Here is a 21420-nt window from a genome sequence, read left to right as displayed (position 1 = left end):
TCTAGTGTAACGACTACTGTGCCGCGTGCTTTATAATCATTTTTTAAAATATTGTATTAAAATAAAAAATATAAACATATTAATTATTATTATTTCTCAAAGTTGCGATCGTAAAAATGTTATGTCCGTTTTCGAGTTGGCGGCGTGGTTTCACGGTCGGCGAAACCCGTGACATTGTAAATCGTATATTATATTACAGAGTTCATTGAGTTGTTCCTACTTTCATAACCACTCGGTGGACGATCTGACTGCGGGGCTACGGCGACTAAACGCATTGGAATTTATAAATTGTAAACAGATTGATTTAGTTGGTAATTTTTTTTTTTTTTATTTGATTCAAATATAGTATATTATACTTACGCTCAGTTAACAATTCATTATATATAAAATCAAAGGTATATCTGATTATGTTCCTTATGACAATCCACAGTTTTTGAAACCAAATTTTACACACATATTCTTCGGGCTTTCAAACGGGTGGTTTTCGTCCAGGAGTTCAACACCTAAATGTTGGCTGACACCAGAAATTTGTAAATATTTATGGGCTTGCCATTGGTTACCTAAAACAAAACAGTTATTATGATTAAATATAATTTTCTATAGTTATTGTATTATATATTTGGTATCTGTCATGGACAATTGATATGAATATAGACAATTTAAATGATAATTTGTAATTTATTTTCTTATTTGTTTACGATACAAAGATAGATTAATTTTAAACCGGGCGGAGTCGGGTATATAATATATTATATAATAAAAACGTAGGAAACAGTTTAGTAAACGAGATGGTTGGTCGGGGCCGCTATATTAAGTTATATTAAATACAATATTAAATATTGTCTATTGGTACCTAGGTAATTATTAAATTTTGTATTATTTCTTTATGGAGGCCTATATAATATATGATCTGTATAAATACAAAAATGTAGGGTCTCGAAAACTATCATATTTATTGAAGAGAGGAAGAAGCTCATGATGAAAGTAAATAGCTTCAATTATGGTAGGATTTTAATTTATGTATTTTGTATTCTATGTAAAAATCGGAATGACACCCCTACATTGCAATGTGACTTTGACCTGGAAGCAGAAAAGTTTGGACAGCTTAAACATTTGGCAGCCTTATTTTAAAACTGAAATGGTGTCCCTACATGATTGAATAATAAACTATAAAAGAAAAAAAAAATATAAAACATAAATAAATGTATATTATCCATTTACCAAGATAAGGCAAAATATTTATCAGTGAGCATAACATACATATTTTAGGGAATTGTGGAATATAAAATAGGTTTTTGTAGCGGCATTATGACATTATGTTTATTTATTTTGAAGTTAATTCGGCCAAGTAGAAATGTGTCATCAACGATTTTAATGATTTTGTTAAGCATATCATATAAGAAACGTTGTACTTATATGAATGATTTATGATATATTTTAAGGAATTTAAATTTAAATATTCAAGGATTTAAATTCCCAGGCGACCCCGGAAGAAAACTAAAACGTAAATGGTGCCGCGACCTGCTGGATGAATAAATAAATAAAGCCAAACGTCACGAAGTCGCATCAATGAATGGACTCTTCGTTCAAGCCTCATCAATCACCTATCAACTCTACATCACTTTCGCTTATTGTAAAAACTAAAATATTAACAATTAAAATACGTATAATACTATAATGTATATATTATTCAAGGACTCAAGGTTATCATCATAACTAGAATTATAGCTAATCTATTGAAACTTATTTCGAAATGAATAATAAGAAAAAGAAGACGAACTTTATTTTGGATTTCTTTAGTTAGATTGGATAGTGTGAACGATATTATATTATATGTTTCCCATATGGCCATATCCTATATTATGATTGAGGAATATGAATAATGGATAATGATTAATATCATGTATGTGTAAAAACTTTTTAATGTGAATGGTTCGTTAAATTTAGCAAAATGGCGCTTTAACAAGCATAAAGCTTTTTTCAAGGCTGGAGCATTTTTGTAAGGGGTCGTGTTTATGCAATATTCTATACCCATCGTGAGTTATGTGTCACTGTGTGTGTAGTGACCGATCATTAGTGTGCGTGAGTTCCCTGAACGCTTTATGTAATTAAAGATAAACTACGGCTAAGTTTCTTGGGAATCAATAACGTACACCGTCATGAAATGTTGCGATCAAAAAAATTCCAACATAAAAGTCCCGAATGGCGAAAAAAAAATTCACCCAGTCCCAAAAGCCCGATTTTAATTTTGAAAACATATTTGAATTCCTATGTTATGTAGGAAATGGATTTTCGATTTTTTGTATTTTTTAATTGGTATAGTACCAAATTAATTATATACCTATATATATAATATTTTTTTTCAAAATTCACCTTTACTTGAATGTTATTTAAATAAAAAAAAAATCGAAAAACTATAATACATAACCTAGAAAATAGAATACGAAATTCAAAATATATGTTTCAAAAATTAAAATCGGATTTTTGGTACTGGGTGAATTATTCTTCAGCTTATTGATCTAAATTCTAAATTTATGGAAAAACGACGAAAAAACGACCAACTTTCAACAGTCTTGATTGCAAAATAATATGAAGATTAAATATAAGTCAAATGTCAAATGTTAGTCCTATAGTAATTACTAATTAGTAATCCCGCAAGTCCACCATTATTTAATTAATTTTTACTGTTTGTTTCTAATACATATCATTAGTATACATTATTACCAATTATTGTAAGGTATCAATAACCTTTTTACTGTGACAACTATTTATATTTTCAATGCTTGCATATTCTGTATCATACGATAATTAATAATAAGTAGTCCTAGATCCTTAATTTAATAGGATCGAAATAAATTATGACCATTTCGAAAATCAAAATTACACCAACTTGTATGAAAACAGTTTATTTATTAATTATATAATTATAAAAACAAATGTTATTAAAATGTTCAATACTAACAAATTTCCATAGACCTATATATAGGTCTATCTTATATCTATAATATACCTTATAAGACCTAATTCGTCTTTTGTTATCACAACACTTTAAAATGTTAGTGAATATATACATGGTTTAATTTGTAATAAATTATAAAAATTATCTAAATCAAAAACAATAATGTATTACCTATTTAATGTAATATTGTAATAAGGTAATACATAAAATATAACTGTCCATATATAGTTGGTACTCGAGCATTATATTCATACGATGTTAAGTGTAATCTATAAATTAATAAAAGGGAATATTGGTAAGTGGTAGGTAGTTACCGTAAAATAATATAATATGTGTAGGGTGGAATACATATTATAATATTTAATCGAATATTGAAAAACGCTTCCGAGGTGTGTCCTGCATCATACAAGAAATTTGTCTATTATGTGTTTAATATTAAAATCCTTGTTCTATTATAATATTTAAACCTTCGATGTATTTCACATTTTTACTCGTTAAAATAGGTACAGCATTTTTAATAATGTGATCAATAGGTTTAGCTAGGCGTATGGGGCTGTAATGAAAATTGTATTCGCGCATATAATACGAAAAGGATGAACCACAAAATAAACATCGCATAATAAAAACTAATTACGCTTTAATATTTTACTCATTGTCCACAAAGGTTAATGTATTACATAATGTTTTATTCTTTATCGAACTGTATGATCAATGCCGCCGTCAGTTTTTCAGGTCATGCGTTGAACAAAAACGAAGAACAAGACACAAATAATATGACTGATACCTATACCGGAATGCAGTACCTCAATATACCGGGGTTGCTGGGGGGTGCAAGAAATGCAGGCCATTGTTAAGTCATAACCACGGTCATCTACTGACTACTACCACGGATAACCGTGGTCATGACTAGGGCTAGGATTTCTAAGCGCTAACGTATATTTTTCCTTGGTCCAGAGACGGTTAACCTTTTTCCATATTGTGTCAAATATAGAGAGAAAAAAATAAAAATGTGCCTTAAAAATTAACACGGCTGGCTTTATTATAGATTCTAATCAAATAATATGTTATATTACGTAACATTATTAATGTTATTTTGATACAATAATTGTTGTGTTGTACTGTTATAAGGTATATTAATATTGAAAAACATAAATTTAGAAATATTTAAAAATTATATGTAATTTTATTTGACGCACAAACAACTTTTTTTTTTTATTGAACAAAAATGTATAATATTTACAATCTGTATTCACACGTTATATGATGTTTTGATGTGGTTTGATTGACGGAAGGGGAAAGTCACCCAATGGTGGCACCGCGTGAGACAAACAATTTACAATTTTAAAATACTCATAACTTGCTTTAAAATTAAAATACAGTAAAAAGCCCATGAGATTGCCTATATAATAATCTTACCTTTAAATTTTATGAGAAGTCAATTCGCTCTAATTTTTAAGCTAACGGAGCTAATCGTGTTCTGCTGAGCGTACAATTTGCTATGTTACGCACTTATAAGACAGAGATAACAAATGTATGCGTATCTGCACTCTTAAACCATTAAGTAAAATATGTTTTAAAATATCTAATACTTATGCGTGATTTTAAATCAAACATAATAGTATACATGTAATTGTAGATGTCTTTAATAATAACGTGTGTGTATGTATAAAATTATAAATTATGAAGGAATTTACCAGTGGCGTGGCAAAGTGAAATATTTTATCGGGCAATTTATTTTTTGAATGACCTACCACCCATTGACTACTTAATATAATACTTATTATTTAAGTTATTATTCTTATTGAATATCATATTCAGATGAAGTTAGTATTGTACGTACTACAGTCTACAATGTCTCACTAAATCCAGTACTCACCCACTCGGCATCCACCCACCCACCCCTTTAAGACTATCTGGAAAATGCCCTTCAAGACCTTTTTGACAGATAACAATGCAAGACTAAATAATTAATACATAATATGTAGAGGTATCTCTAATTTATTACATATTAGCTACTATATGAAGGCCCAAAGGCCAAAACTAGCCCATACAGCGGCCCGCTAATAACAAGAGGGGGGGGGGGGGGTGCAAATGCCCACCCTGCCACCCCCCGAATGACACCACTGCCTATAAAATATCATTAATTATAATTTATTAATTTATTATAGTATACGTAGTACGAATTATTTATGTATATTACATTTCCATCAATTGTATTTTATCTTCCGATCCCCGCCTCCGGCTACTACTTAAATGCAGCCGACAATCATCCTTTACGAACTGTATATCCCTCTGCATCTGCTCCTTTTCAGTTTTTTCCGCTCAAATATTTTGTGACCGGCACATGTATAATACGAGAGTACCTGTACACTCGTAGGTACATTTTGCTGACCTCGACGTGATTACGTGACATAATTATAATATTATATTTTCGTAATATTTTTATAATAGTTAAACCTAGACCTAATACTAATTAATAGGGAATATTATAATCAGTTTTTTTATTTCTATTATTAGTAATATTTTATTCTTGAATTCTTATTTTGTGACTTTGTTTTTGTGTTATTATGACGTAATAACTAATAAATAATAATTATTTATTATAATCATCAATTTATACTTTTCTGTGCGTGAATTTTAATTCGTAGAGTTTTCCATTTTAATTATAATTGATTATTATTATTATTGTTTATTATCAGTGCATAACATATTATTATACCTATGTATTAATTAACTTAGGTACCTTGTAGATACCTCATTATAATTTAAAGTTTAGTTGTTATAATTTCAGTTTTTTTATACCTAAATTAATTTGTATATCGTATATGCACTTACCTAATTACAATTTGAAGTTTTGTTTCTACAATTTCGGTTTTTTTTTAACACATCAATTTCAATTTTTCTTTAGTGGTGAAGCCTCCCACGCCCTGTGTAGTTTGCAATATTTTACATCTTACAAGATTTTTGCGTCGCGTTTGGTGCATTTTATTTATACATTGTAATTTGATTATTACTCAGGCTTGTCTCGAAGGAGAGAATTAGGTTAGGGTTATCAATTGCAAAATAAATTACTATAATATGGGAAACGATAAGGAAATAGTAGTAGCTAAAAAAAAAATAATCGCTAATGGAAACCATTTATTATTTATAATATTATCCACGAATTAAGATAATATTATACTAAGAGGATGTCAGCAGTCAGCACTCAACATCTAGTGCACTATATTTTGTTTTCTCTTTCTGAAATCTAAATATTACATAATATCATTTTAATATGCCTTTTTTTGGTACTAATATCACAATAGTAAAATACAATATAATATTATTAACATATTATCTTTCACCTTTCGGCAGAACTACAGAAGTATTGGAGAGTATTGGCGACTTAAAGATCTTCCTTATTATCAATATTGTAAATTCGAATTAACAGACTAGTATTGGACATTTGGACCTATATTGCCTATTGGTAAAATTAAAAGTAATACACTAATACCTATAATATTAATTTTGTTTCACTAATCAACATTTCCAGTCTATTATTTATTTATTTAAACCATCGGTGGTACCTCGGTATCGGCTAATATCTAAAATTAGATCAAATACATTATACCTACGTCCTACACACATTTAGTGGCGTGGCGAACTGAAAATTTTCCAGAGGCATGTTACAAATATCCCAAGTATTCATGCATAATAATGTATTAAGGAAAATCGCAGAGGTAATGCCTCTGAAATTATCGTTCACCACGCCACTGACTACACTCTAAAGTTTAGAGTCTAAACTGTAGAGCAGTGGTTCCCAACCTTTTTCATTCTACGCCCCCCTTGTAAATTTACTAATATCTCATTCCCCCCTAGAAAAAAAAATAAAAACAACTATTTACTTTTATTATTTTCATCATTTTAAAAATGTATTACAAATCAACTTACGAAGTAATAATTAAATATCTTAAGTAATAAGAAAAATGTGTTGAATATAAAAACAAAAATATTTGATTTCAATTTTACACATTGTAAAATAACATAATTATTTTCGAAATTCCGTCATCACTATATCCCCCCCCCCCCAGTAAACTCTAAATTTCCCACCCCCTCCGGTTGGGGACCGCTGCTGTAGAGGCTGCAGCATACAGCAGCTGTCTGTACTAAATGTGCTATGTAGAACTTATGTCTAGTTCCTATAGGAATTTTATTGTTCACGAATCACGATCAATAATGAGGGTCCGAGAGTAAAATTAAAACATAGGGTATGAGGTCCGACGCACTTATGCAATGTGCCAATGTCTGAATACTAATATCGATCGAAAAATAATTATCTGTGGGCTATAACGTTTTTAATCTTTCGTAAAATCGATATTATGAAACCTTTCGGCGACACGCTAACCGACATTTTTATTTAGTTTACTAACCATGACGTCATTGCTTACCGGCTACAAAATGATATTATTATTTTCTTTTCGTACCAATTAGAAATTGCCTGCAAATCTACACACTGTCGTTGATAAATTATTATGGCCGCTCCAATGTAGTGTGCACGTTAATAATATTAGACATCATAGTCATTCTAGTTGGTTCAAGAAGACGGGCGGGTATATTAATATCGAGTACCTAATATACAATTATTGCAATGAACTACAACCACACGTTCACATTATTCCTGAACAAATGTTTCGGGACGGCCGATCGACCGGGCGGCTGGCATTAAACTTCAATAATAATAATATTATTAATGAAGTAATAAGGATTCTAGAATATTCTAGACTTCGTGGTATTATAATTGTAAAAATATACTTCGAAATACCTTAATGCCAAAGACGTCTAGATGGATGTCCATTGCCTTGTTGATATAGCAATATTATCCTCCTTGAATTTCCCTATTATCATTTATTTCACATACGATGATTGTTGCTAGTGTTTTTATTTTTTAAGTAACTGTTATCTTATTTCGTTAAAAATGTATTTTTACTGAATACTTACGCAAAAAGTGATTACTGAGCAGTAGGCACTGCGTTAAAAAAAAATCGTTTTTAAGTTTTATTTCCAAGTGTTTCAACGCAGTTGGGTTTTTTTTGAAATTATTGTCGGTGAGTACAATATAATAATTTTCGTTGATCTATACTTAAAATGTCTGTCTTGGAATATTAGTGTCACTTTTATTTTATTGTAATTAATGATAGTTTAAATATAACATCATCCAACCTAACACTCAACTACCTACCTAGAGTAATGATAAAACCTTCCAAATTATGGTATGGACTATGGAATTTATTTTTAGATAATTATTATTCACGTGATATGCGTTTGTGATGTGTGGTTAGTTATAATATAGTTGTGATTCATTATAATCACTGTCTTAGAACTTTGAAACAAGTCATAGTACAACTGAAAACAAAGGACTCAGACGCTTGACCATGTATTGTTGGGGCAATACAATCAACGGGGAACTCGGTCTGGGTGGTATTGAAGAAAACTATATTCTCAGTCCAGAAGAGATAGTCAATTTTGAAAGCGTGAATAACATTAAATCAGGTAATTATCTATCATGTATGAGACATTAGCAACAATCCAAATATTTCATTAACGTGTTCACTTTTAGTGGCTTGTGGAAATAATCATACACTTGCCGTAACTGAAGATGGACAATTATATGCTTGTGGTAGTAACGATTTTGGTCAGCTGGGACATGATGGATGTCGGACAAAACTACGTATGTACATTTATAAAATGTTTACTTTAATTCCAACAAACCATCTATGTGCATATTAAATTTGTAAGTTACTTGATTTTACAGAAAAAATTCCAGGGGTTGAATCTTTAGTGATGACAAGTGTTGCATGCGGAGAAGCTCATTCAATGGCACTTAATGAATGGGGACAGTTATATACTTGGGGTTCTGACTCTTGTGGACAATTAGGTGAGTTTAAAATATTTAAATGTTTTCAAACTAGCCGGGAGTAAAAATTGGTTGATTTTATTTTATAATGAAATGTAGGACTTGAAACTGATGAAGGGATTCAATATAAACCAAAAATCGTCAAAACATTAGCCAGTATGCTATTAGTTCAAATTAGTTGTGGATATAAACATTGTATGGCTCTGACAAACCGTGAGTTGATTTGTATTATCTTGTGAAAACATTTTATAAAAAAAAAGTACCTTTCTATTTCAATCAATAATTATTTAATATTTTATTAAAACCTAATAAACTGTATTATTTATTTTTATGTTAATAAACATTGTTTATATTAAAAGACAGTTATTTTATTTACATTAAATCTTATTCATACAATTAGATGGAGAGTTGTACACTTGGGGCTCGAATGAATTTGGACAGTTAGGCCTTGGACTTGGCCCTGGTAATGTGTCAAAGCCAACATTGGTTAATTCACTGGTTGGCTTACCTATTTCATTTATTGCCTGTGGTGGATATCATAGTTTTGTTGTATCAAAATCAGGTAAGATTATTGTATAAAACAAATGTTTTTATTTTTTTATCTTTTGTATTGTTTTTAACACTTAAAAATATTATTACTCAATTAAAAAAAAATTTGTTATTATTTAATAGGCACAATTATTTCATAACATAGTATTCACAAATAAATACCATTCAAATTTAAAATAATTTATTAGTAATTAAGTTAAATTGTATAACATTTATGACAAAACAAAACTGTAGATATAAATAAAAATATATTAATTTATACAACTTGTTATGAAATTGAATTAGGCAAAATATAAAATGGAAATTGATTTATTCTTGTTCTTGAGAAATAATATCAATATAACAGCATAGGTAAATGAAGTTGATAATAATAATAATTATAAAAGTTAGAAGTAAAATTAAATAACTAAAACTATAATTTTAAATTATTTAATGCCCGTGATAAAAAAATCTTTACTCAAAATCGGTTAAAAAATAAAAATATCTGTATCCAGCCTAAAAACATCTTTATGTTAAAAAAATGTATTTAGTATTTACAATTATTAAAATTATGGTTTACTAAAAATCATTTTTTTGAAGAAATTAAGGGGGTAAATGTTTGTATTATATTAGGATAAAATCCCCCTCCCCCAAATCATTGATTAACTAATTATTTTTATTAATTATTTATTTCAAATAGGTGCTGTGTTTGGTTGGGGAAAAAATGATTTTGGACAACTAGGGATAAACAGTCAAACTAGCTTATCATCACCTACGCAACTGAAAACAATACGAACTGTCAAAGTAAAATATATTGCTGGAGGAGAAGATTTCTCAGTATTCTTGACATATGTAATTATACATTGAATATTTAATATGGTATAATATTTTGGTTTATTGATCTATTGCTTAATATTTTTTAGGATGGTGGAGTTTTTACATGTGGTGCTGGTATGTATGGTCAATTAGGACATGGTTCATTTTCAAACGAAATTGTTCCAAGAAAAGTGCTAGAACTCATGGGCAGTACTGTGACTCAAGTTACATGTGGGCGGTAATTATTATAATTCAATAAATAAGGTTTTGTTTATTAATCAATTAATATTTTCTAACATTTTATAGGAGACATACTTTGACTTTAGTACCTTCAAAGGGTCGAGTCTACTCATTTGGACTTGGTAGTGTTGGCCAGTTAGGTACAAAATTATCTATTAACTCAAATACACCACAATTAGTGTTAGGACCTTGGCTATCTCCATCTGGAACATCTATGATAGAAACAAATAAGCAATATGTTGTTAAAAGTATTTATGCGGGAGGTGATCAATGTTTTGTTAGAGTCACTCATAAATTGGTATGTGTTTTTTAAATTTATTAGCTTATTATTGTGTTGGTTATTGAAAACAGTAATACATAATATTGAGTGCCTTTTAGCTCGATATATATCCAGATGATTATCGAATTATTCAAGAAAGTTCTCAAATTTGGACTGTAAAGCTTTCAGATGTGATAAATTTATCAACCATCTTACCAGAAAATCCTGTTGACCAAGAAAGAATGTCGTAAGTTTAAAAACATTGGTTCATCTGTGTATGTATATATATATATGTTATACATCAGTATGTTCCATTCAGGTTTGTAGAAATAGTGATGAGCAGTTTGTCATGTTTAAATGGCTCATTTTTAATGTTGAATGATATTCATTACACTTGTACAGAAAATAATCATGGTATAGATTTTGATCTAGCTACACTATGTTTTGACGCTATAAGTCATGTACGCAATACTTCATTGAGTGATTTAGTGAGTATTCAATTCATGTTAACATTATATACGTTATAATAAATAATATCTCATTTTTAGATATTAACATCATTAGCCAGTGCAGTTGATTCTTTATCATTGCCTTCTCCTGATGTGGAGTCATTGAGGTTTTATCTAACCTTACCTATATATCACGAGTTTAAAAATATTACAAATGCTACCATACTTCAAGTGCCTTATGCTGAAGCATTACTAAATCTGAGCAGCATAGATTCAAATACTATTGGTAAGAATACAGTTAAAAGACGTTGATAGTCAACTGTTATTTTATTTTTGAAGCCACATGAATGGTTATCATTAGGGCTGGGAATGCACTGGGTTGTTTTCCAAAGCTAGATAAGTTATGATCTTTTATAACATAAATGTTTCATGTATTATTGAATTAGAATAAGAAGCTGCATAATTTTGCAGTTAAACAATTTTCAATTTTAATGTAATTTTTTTCATTTTTAAAACCATGATAAGGTTATTAGGGCATAAACACTACAACCCAGATTTCTTAAAATTTTATTTTAGGATCTTTGTTTAAAAAAGTAACTTTGTAACATGCTAATGACTAACAAGGATTTTACCTGATCAAATAAAATTAATCGTAATTTTTCAACAAAATCTCTATGCCGTAAAAGTTGAGATTATTATTGTTGTCGGAAAATTAAATTAGATTAAATTATTTTTCAGATTAAAAGCCCGCATATAAGATTAGAAACTGCAGTTTTGCAAAACTTTATTAAATTTATTTTGGTTCAAATCCTGTTGAAAATAAAAATTAAGTGCATTTTATAGGTGCATTATTTTATATGTTAAGATTACAAAAGCATTTTTTCTTATTTAGAGCATTTTTACCTTTTGGGGCATTACATTCCCTTAAAATTAAATAAATGCAAAGATTATTATAATTTTAATAGAAACCACTAGATTGTGCATCTTACCATTTTCGGGTATTATAAAAAACTAAATATACTAACAATAAGCAATAATTATTAGTTATTCCAGATTCCAGATTAATATTCTGTTAAAACGCTTAAAATATGATGTTTATAATAGTGTATACCGTAATGCAATAAAATCGATGAAACATTACAAAAAATGTAACCAATTTTTAAATATCTTAATAATTATTAGTATTGTGATTAACTTCTTTATTTAATTAAACATGCAATACAATATATATACATCAACATCAGAAAAATTAAATATATTTCAATTTATTTTAAACTAAATAACATTAATACATTGAATTTGTATTAGTATTAATTTATTAATTTCACAACATACTCTTGGCACAATTTGTGACAGTGGTTAACAGATAATTACACCAGTACAGGTACCTATTATTTTTCATGCCTGTGTATTTGGTAACGATTGTATCTCTAATATTGACTGTTATATAAGTACGGGGTGTAACAGGAAGACCTTACAAATTAAATAACTTTTGTTCCAAACAATAATTTTGATTTTAATTTTTTTTATATATATAATTTATTGACTCTTACGCACGTATAATATAACATTTTTATTTTTTAATACTAACAATTTTTAATTTTTAATTTCATAAAAATTTTTTTTCAAAATGGCCAATTTGTAAATGTGGTTTTTACTTAAGTCTTGTAGTTAATTTTTGAAACCTCATTATATTGTTTAAGTAGTTGTAAAAAATCATTTCAAATTAAAAAATTTTAAAAATATTTTAAGAGATTTTTTATTAAAATCTAAATATTTAAAAAGTTATTACTTTTCAAATGAATGAATCTTAATTCAAAAAAATTATAAAAACTAAAATATTATATGACTTAAATAAATGTTTTTACAATTGAAATTCTTCTGAAAATCATATTTAGAAATTGGCTATTTTTATTTTTTCAATCAATTTAGAATTTTTTTACTTTCAGTATTATAAAAAAAAAAAATGTTTTATAATACGTGAAGCATAGTTTGCAGGGTTATGGTTGGCTTTATACATCAGTATATTATATATGTACAATATTTATACATCAGATATTATAAATTACCTACAACTACTGGTACAAAATATCACTTTGAAAACTGAAAAATATTCACTAAAATGCAAAAAAAAACATATAGGTCATGAAGCTCAAACAATAGAATTTAGAACTCTTATTAAAGAGTATACACTATACAGTATACATACTTTTAAAATAAAATGTGTTTGTGTATACAAATTCGAACTACTAAAATAAACACCTAAAATAAATAATATTGAACAAATTGGTGTACTAAAGTTCAATTAATTCTTCAATAAAACTTTGAAGTAGCAATTTGGACATCTAGTAAATAACTTTCTTTTCTAAATACAAAAATATAAAATAGAGAATTGATTGGATTCAATCAAATGATATCAGGCCAATAATTATAAATTGTATAGTGTATAGTCAACAAATACTATGTTAGTTTATGATAATATATAAAACACGAATCAATATTAAAATTAAAATTATACAAATGCTCTGTTTTAGTAAGTTATTCTGAATACAGTCCCTGCTTATCGTCAGATATCACTTTAATGTTACCAATTAAAAGCCATTACAATTTGATTTATTATAGTCTATTCAGAATAAGAGCACACCAGATTTACATAGCAAAACAGGTTTTGACTGGCCTCCTGGTGTCGTTTTATTCTGAATAGAGTATAGTATACATATTTTAAAACTATTTCTCAAGTAAACGTTTTAACTTGTTCATCATATTTTCATATAAACTACTATTTTTAGAAACAACATTAACCTAATTATACCAGTGGTAATACCATATATAATTGATGTTCATATATTGTTCACCATTATCCATAATAGGTACTTCATAATTAAATTAATATTTTTTTACCAACAGAGTTTTGGATTTCTTCAATGCCGGTTGTGTATTTTAATACCTTATTAATGGTGTATAAAAATGTATTTATTGATCAATTGAACACCAATACAAATTCTACTGTAAGTATTGTAAATCTTTATTATAATCGTATGTAACTTACTATCTGTTGACTACTAACTGAACACTGTTAGAAAGATTCATTATCATTAATCAACAACGTAGAAATATTAGAAATAACATTTTTAGGACTTAAACATATAGTTGTGCCTAAAGTAAAAGAAAATTAATAAATTTAAATCTAATTTTAAAAAAAATATTCTAATGGTCATAGCTAGACCAACACTTACTTTTATTATATATATAGATATAACAATTTAAAAACTATAAACATAATTTTTTTTAATTTATTATTTTTTAAATGTGACAACATATTTTATGTTATTACAAGTTTTTTAATACAATTAAGAATTTATTTATTTAATGTGGTACGGATGAACAGAAGATATTGTGATGTGTGTGTTAATTAATTAAGGGAAGTGATGGTGACTGGGATTTTGCTTATTAGGGATGTTAGAGCAGCTAGGAGGGATAGGATTAATTTTAACTCGTTAAAGAAATTGGTAACGATTTGCAGAGGTTGATCGGATGGTAATGTGTTTGCTGTAGCTTCAGCATATGAGGGTTTCCCTTTTGGGTTTGAGCTGAACGCGTCATACCCACCCCTGTGAGGTGTAGACCACCTACATGTGTTTGAATGTGTTGATTTTCTCTTATTTTGTTCCGGTTTTAGATTTGATGCGGCTTAATATCTTTTTTAAATGTTTGGCTTCCTTTATAATTGGCAGGGTGGTTTTCACCACAGTTAGCACATTTTACTGGTTCCTCCAGTTTTTTTGTGCAATAATCGGTGTAGTGGTGATTAGCTCTATATTTCACGCATTGCGGGTAGTGGCGGCAGTAGTTGCGTTTGTGGCCCATACTTTTGACAGTTGTGGCATTGGGGAGGACCAAGTTGTCTCTTTGGGTATTCAAATTTTACAATTGAGTTTAATATTTTGGTGGTTTTGTATATTTCACGATTATAGGCGTTACGAACTAGGCTGATGTTGAATAGTGGAAGTGGAAATTTGTTCGTACAGTGTGTTACATTTGGAACGTTGATCACTTTATGCCCGAGGTCACTTAGACAGTTTACGATATCTAAATATTTTAATTGATATAATAATATTATAAGAGAAATTATTATAATATTGATTGTTCATTTCATATTGTTTGATTAAAATAAAAAATTTATCATTTAAGCTTGCTTAAACCACATCTGAAACTCAACATTTCTAAATTTACTTAGGTGTACTAAGATTTTGCTTTATTAAGAAAATTACTTAAGCTAATAAATCTTAAGTAAAATTAAAGAAGTTCAAACTAATTACTGAGTATTTTTTACATAAAAAAATAGTTACTTTTGCCATAAGTTTGTTTTTTTACTAACCATGTTGTTTTTTAGGAACAAAAATGTTGGGATAAAGCATTGATAGTGGCTGCTTCAATGTTAGCTAAATTAAATAAACTAAATTCCAATTTAAACGGGCATCAAGTGAAGAAAGGCCAATTGAAAGTGCCATACACCTCATTTTATATTCCACAATTATCGGATAAGATAGATATACCTTCTGATTACATGAAGTGGATGCGTGCCGATAGTAACGGAATTAAAGTAAGTATATGTTATGTTGTTATTTATTGGTATGAAATACTTGTCACATTCATTAAATTCAAACTGTTTTTAGTATCAAGATTTTTATTTTTGTAACTATCCTTTTCTGTTCAATGCTGAAGCTAAGACAATACTTTTACAAGTTGATCAGAAAGTACAGGTGTGTGTGTATTTCTTAATAGAACACAATTGATAACAGTACTTAAATAGAGAGTATGATTAAATTTGTGACTATTTGATTTCAGATGCAACAAGCAATGCAAGCTGCAGCAACAAGAGCATTTACGCAAATGCTATTTTTGGATGTGAATCAGCATAATTTAGCAAATCAATTTATTGAGCTTAATGTCTCACGGAATAACTTAGTTGTAGATACAATACGTGAATTGTCTCTTTATACTCAACATGATTATAAAAAACCTTTGAAAGTGAGAACCTAAAAAAAAAATAATTCCTGGTAAAATACTTTTATTGTGCGTTAAATAGGTGAAATTTATTGATGAAGAAGCTGAGGATGCTGGAGGAGTAAGAAAAGAATTTTTTATGCTTTTGATTAAAGAGATTTTAGATCCAAAATTTGGTATGTTTGTAAATTATGAAGATACAAACATGATATGGTTTAATGACTCTTCCTTTGAAGATGTTACAATGTATTATCTTATTGGTAAAAATCACTTTTCTGTTTATGTTTTCATTTAAAGTATTTGTATTTATTTACTTATATTTATTTAGGTTTGATGTGTGGCTTAGCAATTTATAATTTTATTATCATAGACTTACCATTTCCTGTAGCATTGTACAAAAAACTACTTAACGAACCTATTACCCTTCAAGATTTTAAAGATCTGGATCCAATGGTGGGTATGTAAGTACATCTAACATTTGGCTCACATAAATATCTCAAATATAATTTATGTTTAAATTATTTTTACAGAAGTTTTGAAGAATTATTGGCTTATAATAAACCTGATCTTGATGAAGTATTTAATCTCACTTTTGAAATCACTAGAGAAGTTTATGGAGAAATTCAAACAATTCCATTGAAACCAGATGGGGCTAATATAATAGTTAATCAAAATAATAAGTAAGTAAACATAATTAATACCTATGTTTAATGTTTGAATTGTATTTTTATGTATTTTATGTTTAGACATGAATTTGTCGATTTGTACGTAGATATGGTATTAAACCGTAGAGTTGAAAAACAATTTAATGTATTCAAAGATGCATTTTTAAAAGTGTGCGGTGGACGAGTATTAAGGTTATTCCATTCGCAAGAATTAATGGCTGTTGTTGTGGGCAATCAAGACTACAATTGGATTGAGTGGGAGAATAATGCTGAGTATAAAAATGGTTACAATAAAGACGACGAAACAATAAAAATGTTTTGGGAAGTATTTCACGAGTTTAACATTGATGACAAAAAGAAGTTTTTGCTATTTCTTACAGGAAGCGATCGTGTACCCATTATGGGAATGAAAGCAATAAAAGTAAGTAATATTGGTACTTTTTCATTATTACAATTACTACCCGATGCTGAGATTACTAAGCTAACAAAAGTCGATTTTTCTTTATTTATTTACCCTTTCACTGGTCCAAACATACTACTACGTCCAAAACATTTACACCATTCACTGCTCCAGACGTACTATCACGACCCTGTATTTTATAATATTCTCATTTGCCAGTAACCGTACAAGTTTAGGAAACCTTGGCTCGCATTATTTTAAACTTAAATACCTTACAGATCTCAAAATTAAAAAAAAAGAATTATAAATATTTTATTTTAAGTAGCATACACAGGTTGAAGTGGATAAATAGTGTAGCAGTGAAAGGGTTAAATTATGTCCTATGTATTGTTAGACTGCAGAAATGATGTCCATTAAATTTTGTGAAAAATTTGGATAAGAATCATAATCATGTAATAGTTATAGATTAGAATAGTTACATCCAAGAAGTATGTACGGTAGAGCTATCTTATGAAATTTAATAAAATTTAATAAAAAAAATCAGAGGCCCAGAAAAAATAAATGAGATTGATCAGAGTCATAGACCTTATAATCATGGACGGAGCATGGTGGTAGTTCCTGCGGCCAAAGTAGGCTGCACTGCACGTGTGGTTTCATACTTCTGCGCATGCACGAAAAACCAACTAGGTTGGGCATAGTTAAAAACAAAAACAGTATAAATATGTAATTATTGTATTATATCATGATTCATGTATATTTCTTACACGTTTTTAATTGGATTAAACAAATTATGAATAAACTTGTCTTAAGTATTACTAAGAACTAATCTTGTTTTTGATTTCAACTTTTTCGTTATATTGACTTATTATAGTAATACATTGCTGTAACACAGCTTACAGTGACCACACCACACATCCCCGCTGGCCAGATATGCTCCGTTTATGAGTATAAAGTCTATGATGATAGTATGTTTTCAAAGAAAAAATAACAGTTGAAGAGTATTGCCATAATAACAGTGGATTTTTGGAGACATTTGTTACAAAACTTAAAATTTAGTTTTTCTTTTATAAGTGAACAAAAATTGTTAATCAAGTCTAGTGGTAATTGAAATAATATAACTGTATTGTGCTGGTAGTCATAGCATTAGAAAAGATTAGTTCTTAATTAGGTTTATGTGACCTACCTAGCAAAAATTGAGTTTAGTATGTAACCTACCAAAACGATTATCTATATAATGTACGGTTACCAATCTTTTTACAGGCAAGATACATTTTTAAAATTTTATAAGTGATATAAAAAAGTGTAAGTTTAAACAGTTTAAACAGTAAAATGAAATTTTTTGAATAATTTTGAAATATTGTTTCTATTCTTTTTTTGATATTTTGTTAAACTGATTTTCACATTATTAAATGTAATCCTGTATTATTTTATATTTGTTTTACTAATTAATTAATAATAATAAAATAACAGTTTTATGATTTTTGCTTTGACTAAAAATACAAAACGAATACCCAATAACGTAGGTCACATACTAAACAATACCCTTAATTAATTTATGCTTTATTTTAATATTCAATAATTATATGATTTTTATGCCTTATTAATTACTAATTAATAAATGTCTTTCAGATTTATATCCAACCCACCCTAGATGATAACTTCTTGCCTGTGGCACACACATGTTTCAACCTTTTAGATTTACCGAAGTATAAATCCAAAGGAAAACTGAAGTATAAGCTGACTCAAGCCATTCACCAGACACAAGGATTTTCTCTGGTCTAAACATTTTATGACACACATTCCTCAAAAATAAATACACTCAAAATTAAACGTTTAATTAACAAACTTTATCGTAGGATTTAATGGCAGAGGAGCTCAGCATTATAATTGTTGAATATCAGGGTTATATTATTCGCTCGTGTTAATGTTATGTTTTCGTTCCTTAATGCCTAGATTAAGATTTATGTTATTTATTCAAATAATTAATATAATATAAGCTTGTGGCTGGTTAATAAATTGTTTAAGGCATAATAATATTTGTAATATTTACTCAAGGACAATAATTACCGGGTAGGTGAATTTACAACTCAATTAAAAAAAAATTCAACTAAAAAATACTCGGTTTTTTTATCTTATCATCAGTTCCAATCAACTGGTACTAAAAAAATCAATGTATAAATCATGAAGACTATATAGAATAAGGAAACCAAACTCTGCTTCTGATAATGTCCTGAAATGAGTTGCACCATTAAACGGGTCACAGGCTGTGTTGCGTGTGCACTGCGCTAGGGTTGCTACTTTAATCTGCTTAGTATAGGAATTATTAATATGTTTTTTGTTTTTCAGAAAATATATGCATTATTTTAAAAATATGACCCTCGTTAAGGTTTTATAGCTTGTACGATTACGCATATATACAAGTGTAAACATGTTATTCTCAAGAAACAAATTTGAGTGTAGCGATACATGTATTGTTATAAAATGATCGTTCAAGAAAACACCTGTGTGGTGTATCGAATATTATCGGGCTCAGACTTGATGTGAACAAAGATATATAGATAAAAAACTAGATATAGTGTTAACGGGTTGTATAATTTAATTATTTACGCAAAACTAAAAATAATATTTATGAAATATACACATATACACATATGCATTCAAGTATAAATGTGTCATCCAAGCTATAAAATCTAAAGTGGGTCATGGTTCAAAATAATGCATAATTTTCCTAAAAAAACACAAAAAACATGAACAATTCCTATACTACTCCGGTGAAAGTAGCAACCCTATTGTACGCATCGCAGCCTGTGGCCATTTAATCGTGCGACTCATTTTGGTTTATGGTGGGGTGGCCGTACGAGGTTGGTCTCCTTATTCTGTTTTTCATGGTACAAACTATGTACATGCCATAAATGTTCATTTGGAACTCATTCCAATAAAGTACCCAATATTACTTATAATATATTATATTTATAATAATTAGTGCCAATATTTTAGTCATTATTATATTGTACTTTAATCGCTTAAATTACTGTACTGTAACTGTTTGTCTGTTTATGATGATGATTGTTGCATATCACATGTATTGATGTATTATATCCAGACTTATATCCAGTGCTTGAATCTAGGGGGGACGCAGGGGGTTGGAGTTTCCTTTCTTTGTAGAAAATATTTATGCGTACCCCTTCTAAATGTATCCAAATCAATAAAATATATCAATATTCAGGTACGTACATATTTTTTACACTTTTCCATCCCCCTTCTAATTTTTTCCCAATTCAAGCATTGCTTTTATCACAAAATGCATACTATAATTTATTATAGTCATAGTTCCCCTTGTTGAATCAAGCACTGCAATCATTTTACACAGAGATAGGGGAAAGTCGTAAAAAAATTTATTAGACATTAGTTGGTTGTGCGCCCACTTCCAATTTTTTTCCAATTAATACAATGATTATGGTTGTATTTATAACTCTCTGGGTCCCATCTACTACCTTACTTATCTCAGTTGACAAGATAGGTCTGATATTTGTATATCGTTAGTAAATTGAAATTAAAGCAGTTAATTATTGTTGTCCTTAAAAGTGTTTTACTATGGAACGAAATGATATAAAATTGGTACATCAAGTATGTAGTCTATAAATAAAGCCTGACAAAAAAAAATTTTTTCCATCCTATTACAATGACTTTGGGACGTATAAAGGAGTCTTAATACCAATAACCAGGAGCATAATTTCAATGAAAAAACTGTGGGTGCTGAAGCCCCTCTATTTTTTTTTGTCATTTTATCATATGTAGACTTATGCACTTATGTAGACGATAAATATAAGCAAATAGCAATTCGAAAACATTGGTCACTAGTATAAATAGAATTATTTACTATCATTATCAATGATAAAATTATAAGTGGATTGGGGTTTGTCCATAGATACATAGAGTATTCTGAGTAATATATTTTGTCACACTGCAAATGTGTCCAGGGATGCGTTTTCGCCGAATTGCTGTACGAACTGGCGTTATTGACACCGCTACGGTATTTACAAATAATCTAAATTTAAAATGTTTACTATGATTTTATGTTTTTATTACATGTCTTACGTATTACCCGTCTACATTCTACATACACAAACGTTTCATCAGAATATCACTTGATTAGTTTTTTAAGTAATAATATTATTTATAAACATAAATCCAGGCTCGCAAT

The 21420-nt window shown here is 28.7% G+C and overlaps 1 protein-coding gene across 3 annotated transcripts; it reads left to right on the top strand.

Annotated features, from left to right (window-relative positions):
• Positions 1–7882: 7882 nt before the first annotated feature.
• Positions 7883–20441, top strand: LOC132950664 (probable E3 ubiquitin-protein ligase HERC4). Of its 3 annotated transcripts, XM_061022185.1 has the most exons (22): positions 7893–8043; positions 8137–8208; positions 8317–8488; positions 8556–8666; positions 8751–8873; positions 8952–9065; positions 9253–9414; positions 10081–10232; positions 10304–10434; positions 10503–10734; positions 10815–10942; positions 11015–11183; positions 11244–11430; positions 14052–14152; positions 15538–15747; positions 15821–15907; positions 15993–16175; positions 16234–16411; positions 16480–16612; positions 16682–16831; positions 16898–17237; positions 18846–20441. In XM_061022185.1, exons 2-22 carry the CDS (start codon positions 8206–8208, stop codon positions 18996–18998), a joined length of 3219 nt encoding a protein of 1072 aa, XP_060878168.1. In that variant the 5' UTR covers positions 7893–8043; positions 8137–8205; the 3' UTR covers positions 18999–20441. The 3 variants fall into 3 exon arrangements, with proteins under 3 accessions (XP_060878170.1, XP_060878169.1, XP_060878168.1); XM_061022186.1 differs by lacking the exon at positions 8137–8208 and having other exon boundaries at positions 7889–8043; XM_061022187.1 differs by lacking the exon at positions 18846–20441 and having other exon boundaries at positions 7883–8208; positions 16480–16608; positions 16898–16976.
• Positions 20442–21420: the final 979 nt, after the last annotated feature.

Source organism: Metopolophium dirhodum, chromosome 8 (genome assembly GCF_019925205.1).
Source record: "Metopolophium dirhodum isolate CAU chromosome 8, ASM1992520v1, whole genome shotgun sequence".
NCBI lineage: Eukaryota > Metazoa > Arthropoda > Insecta > Hemiptera > Aphididae > Metopolophium > Metopolophium dirhodum.
This window is presented reverse-complemented; position numbering and strand designations above follow the sequence as displayed.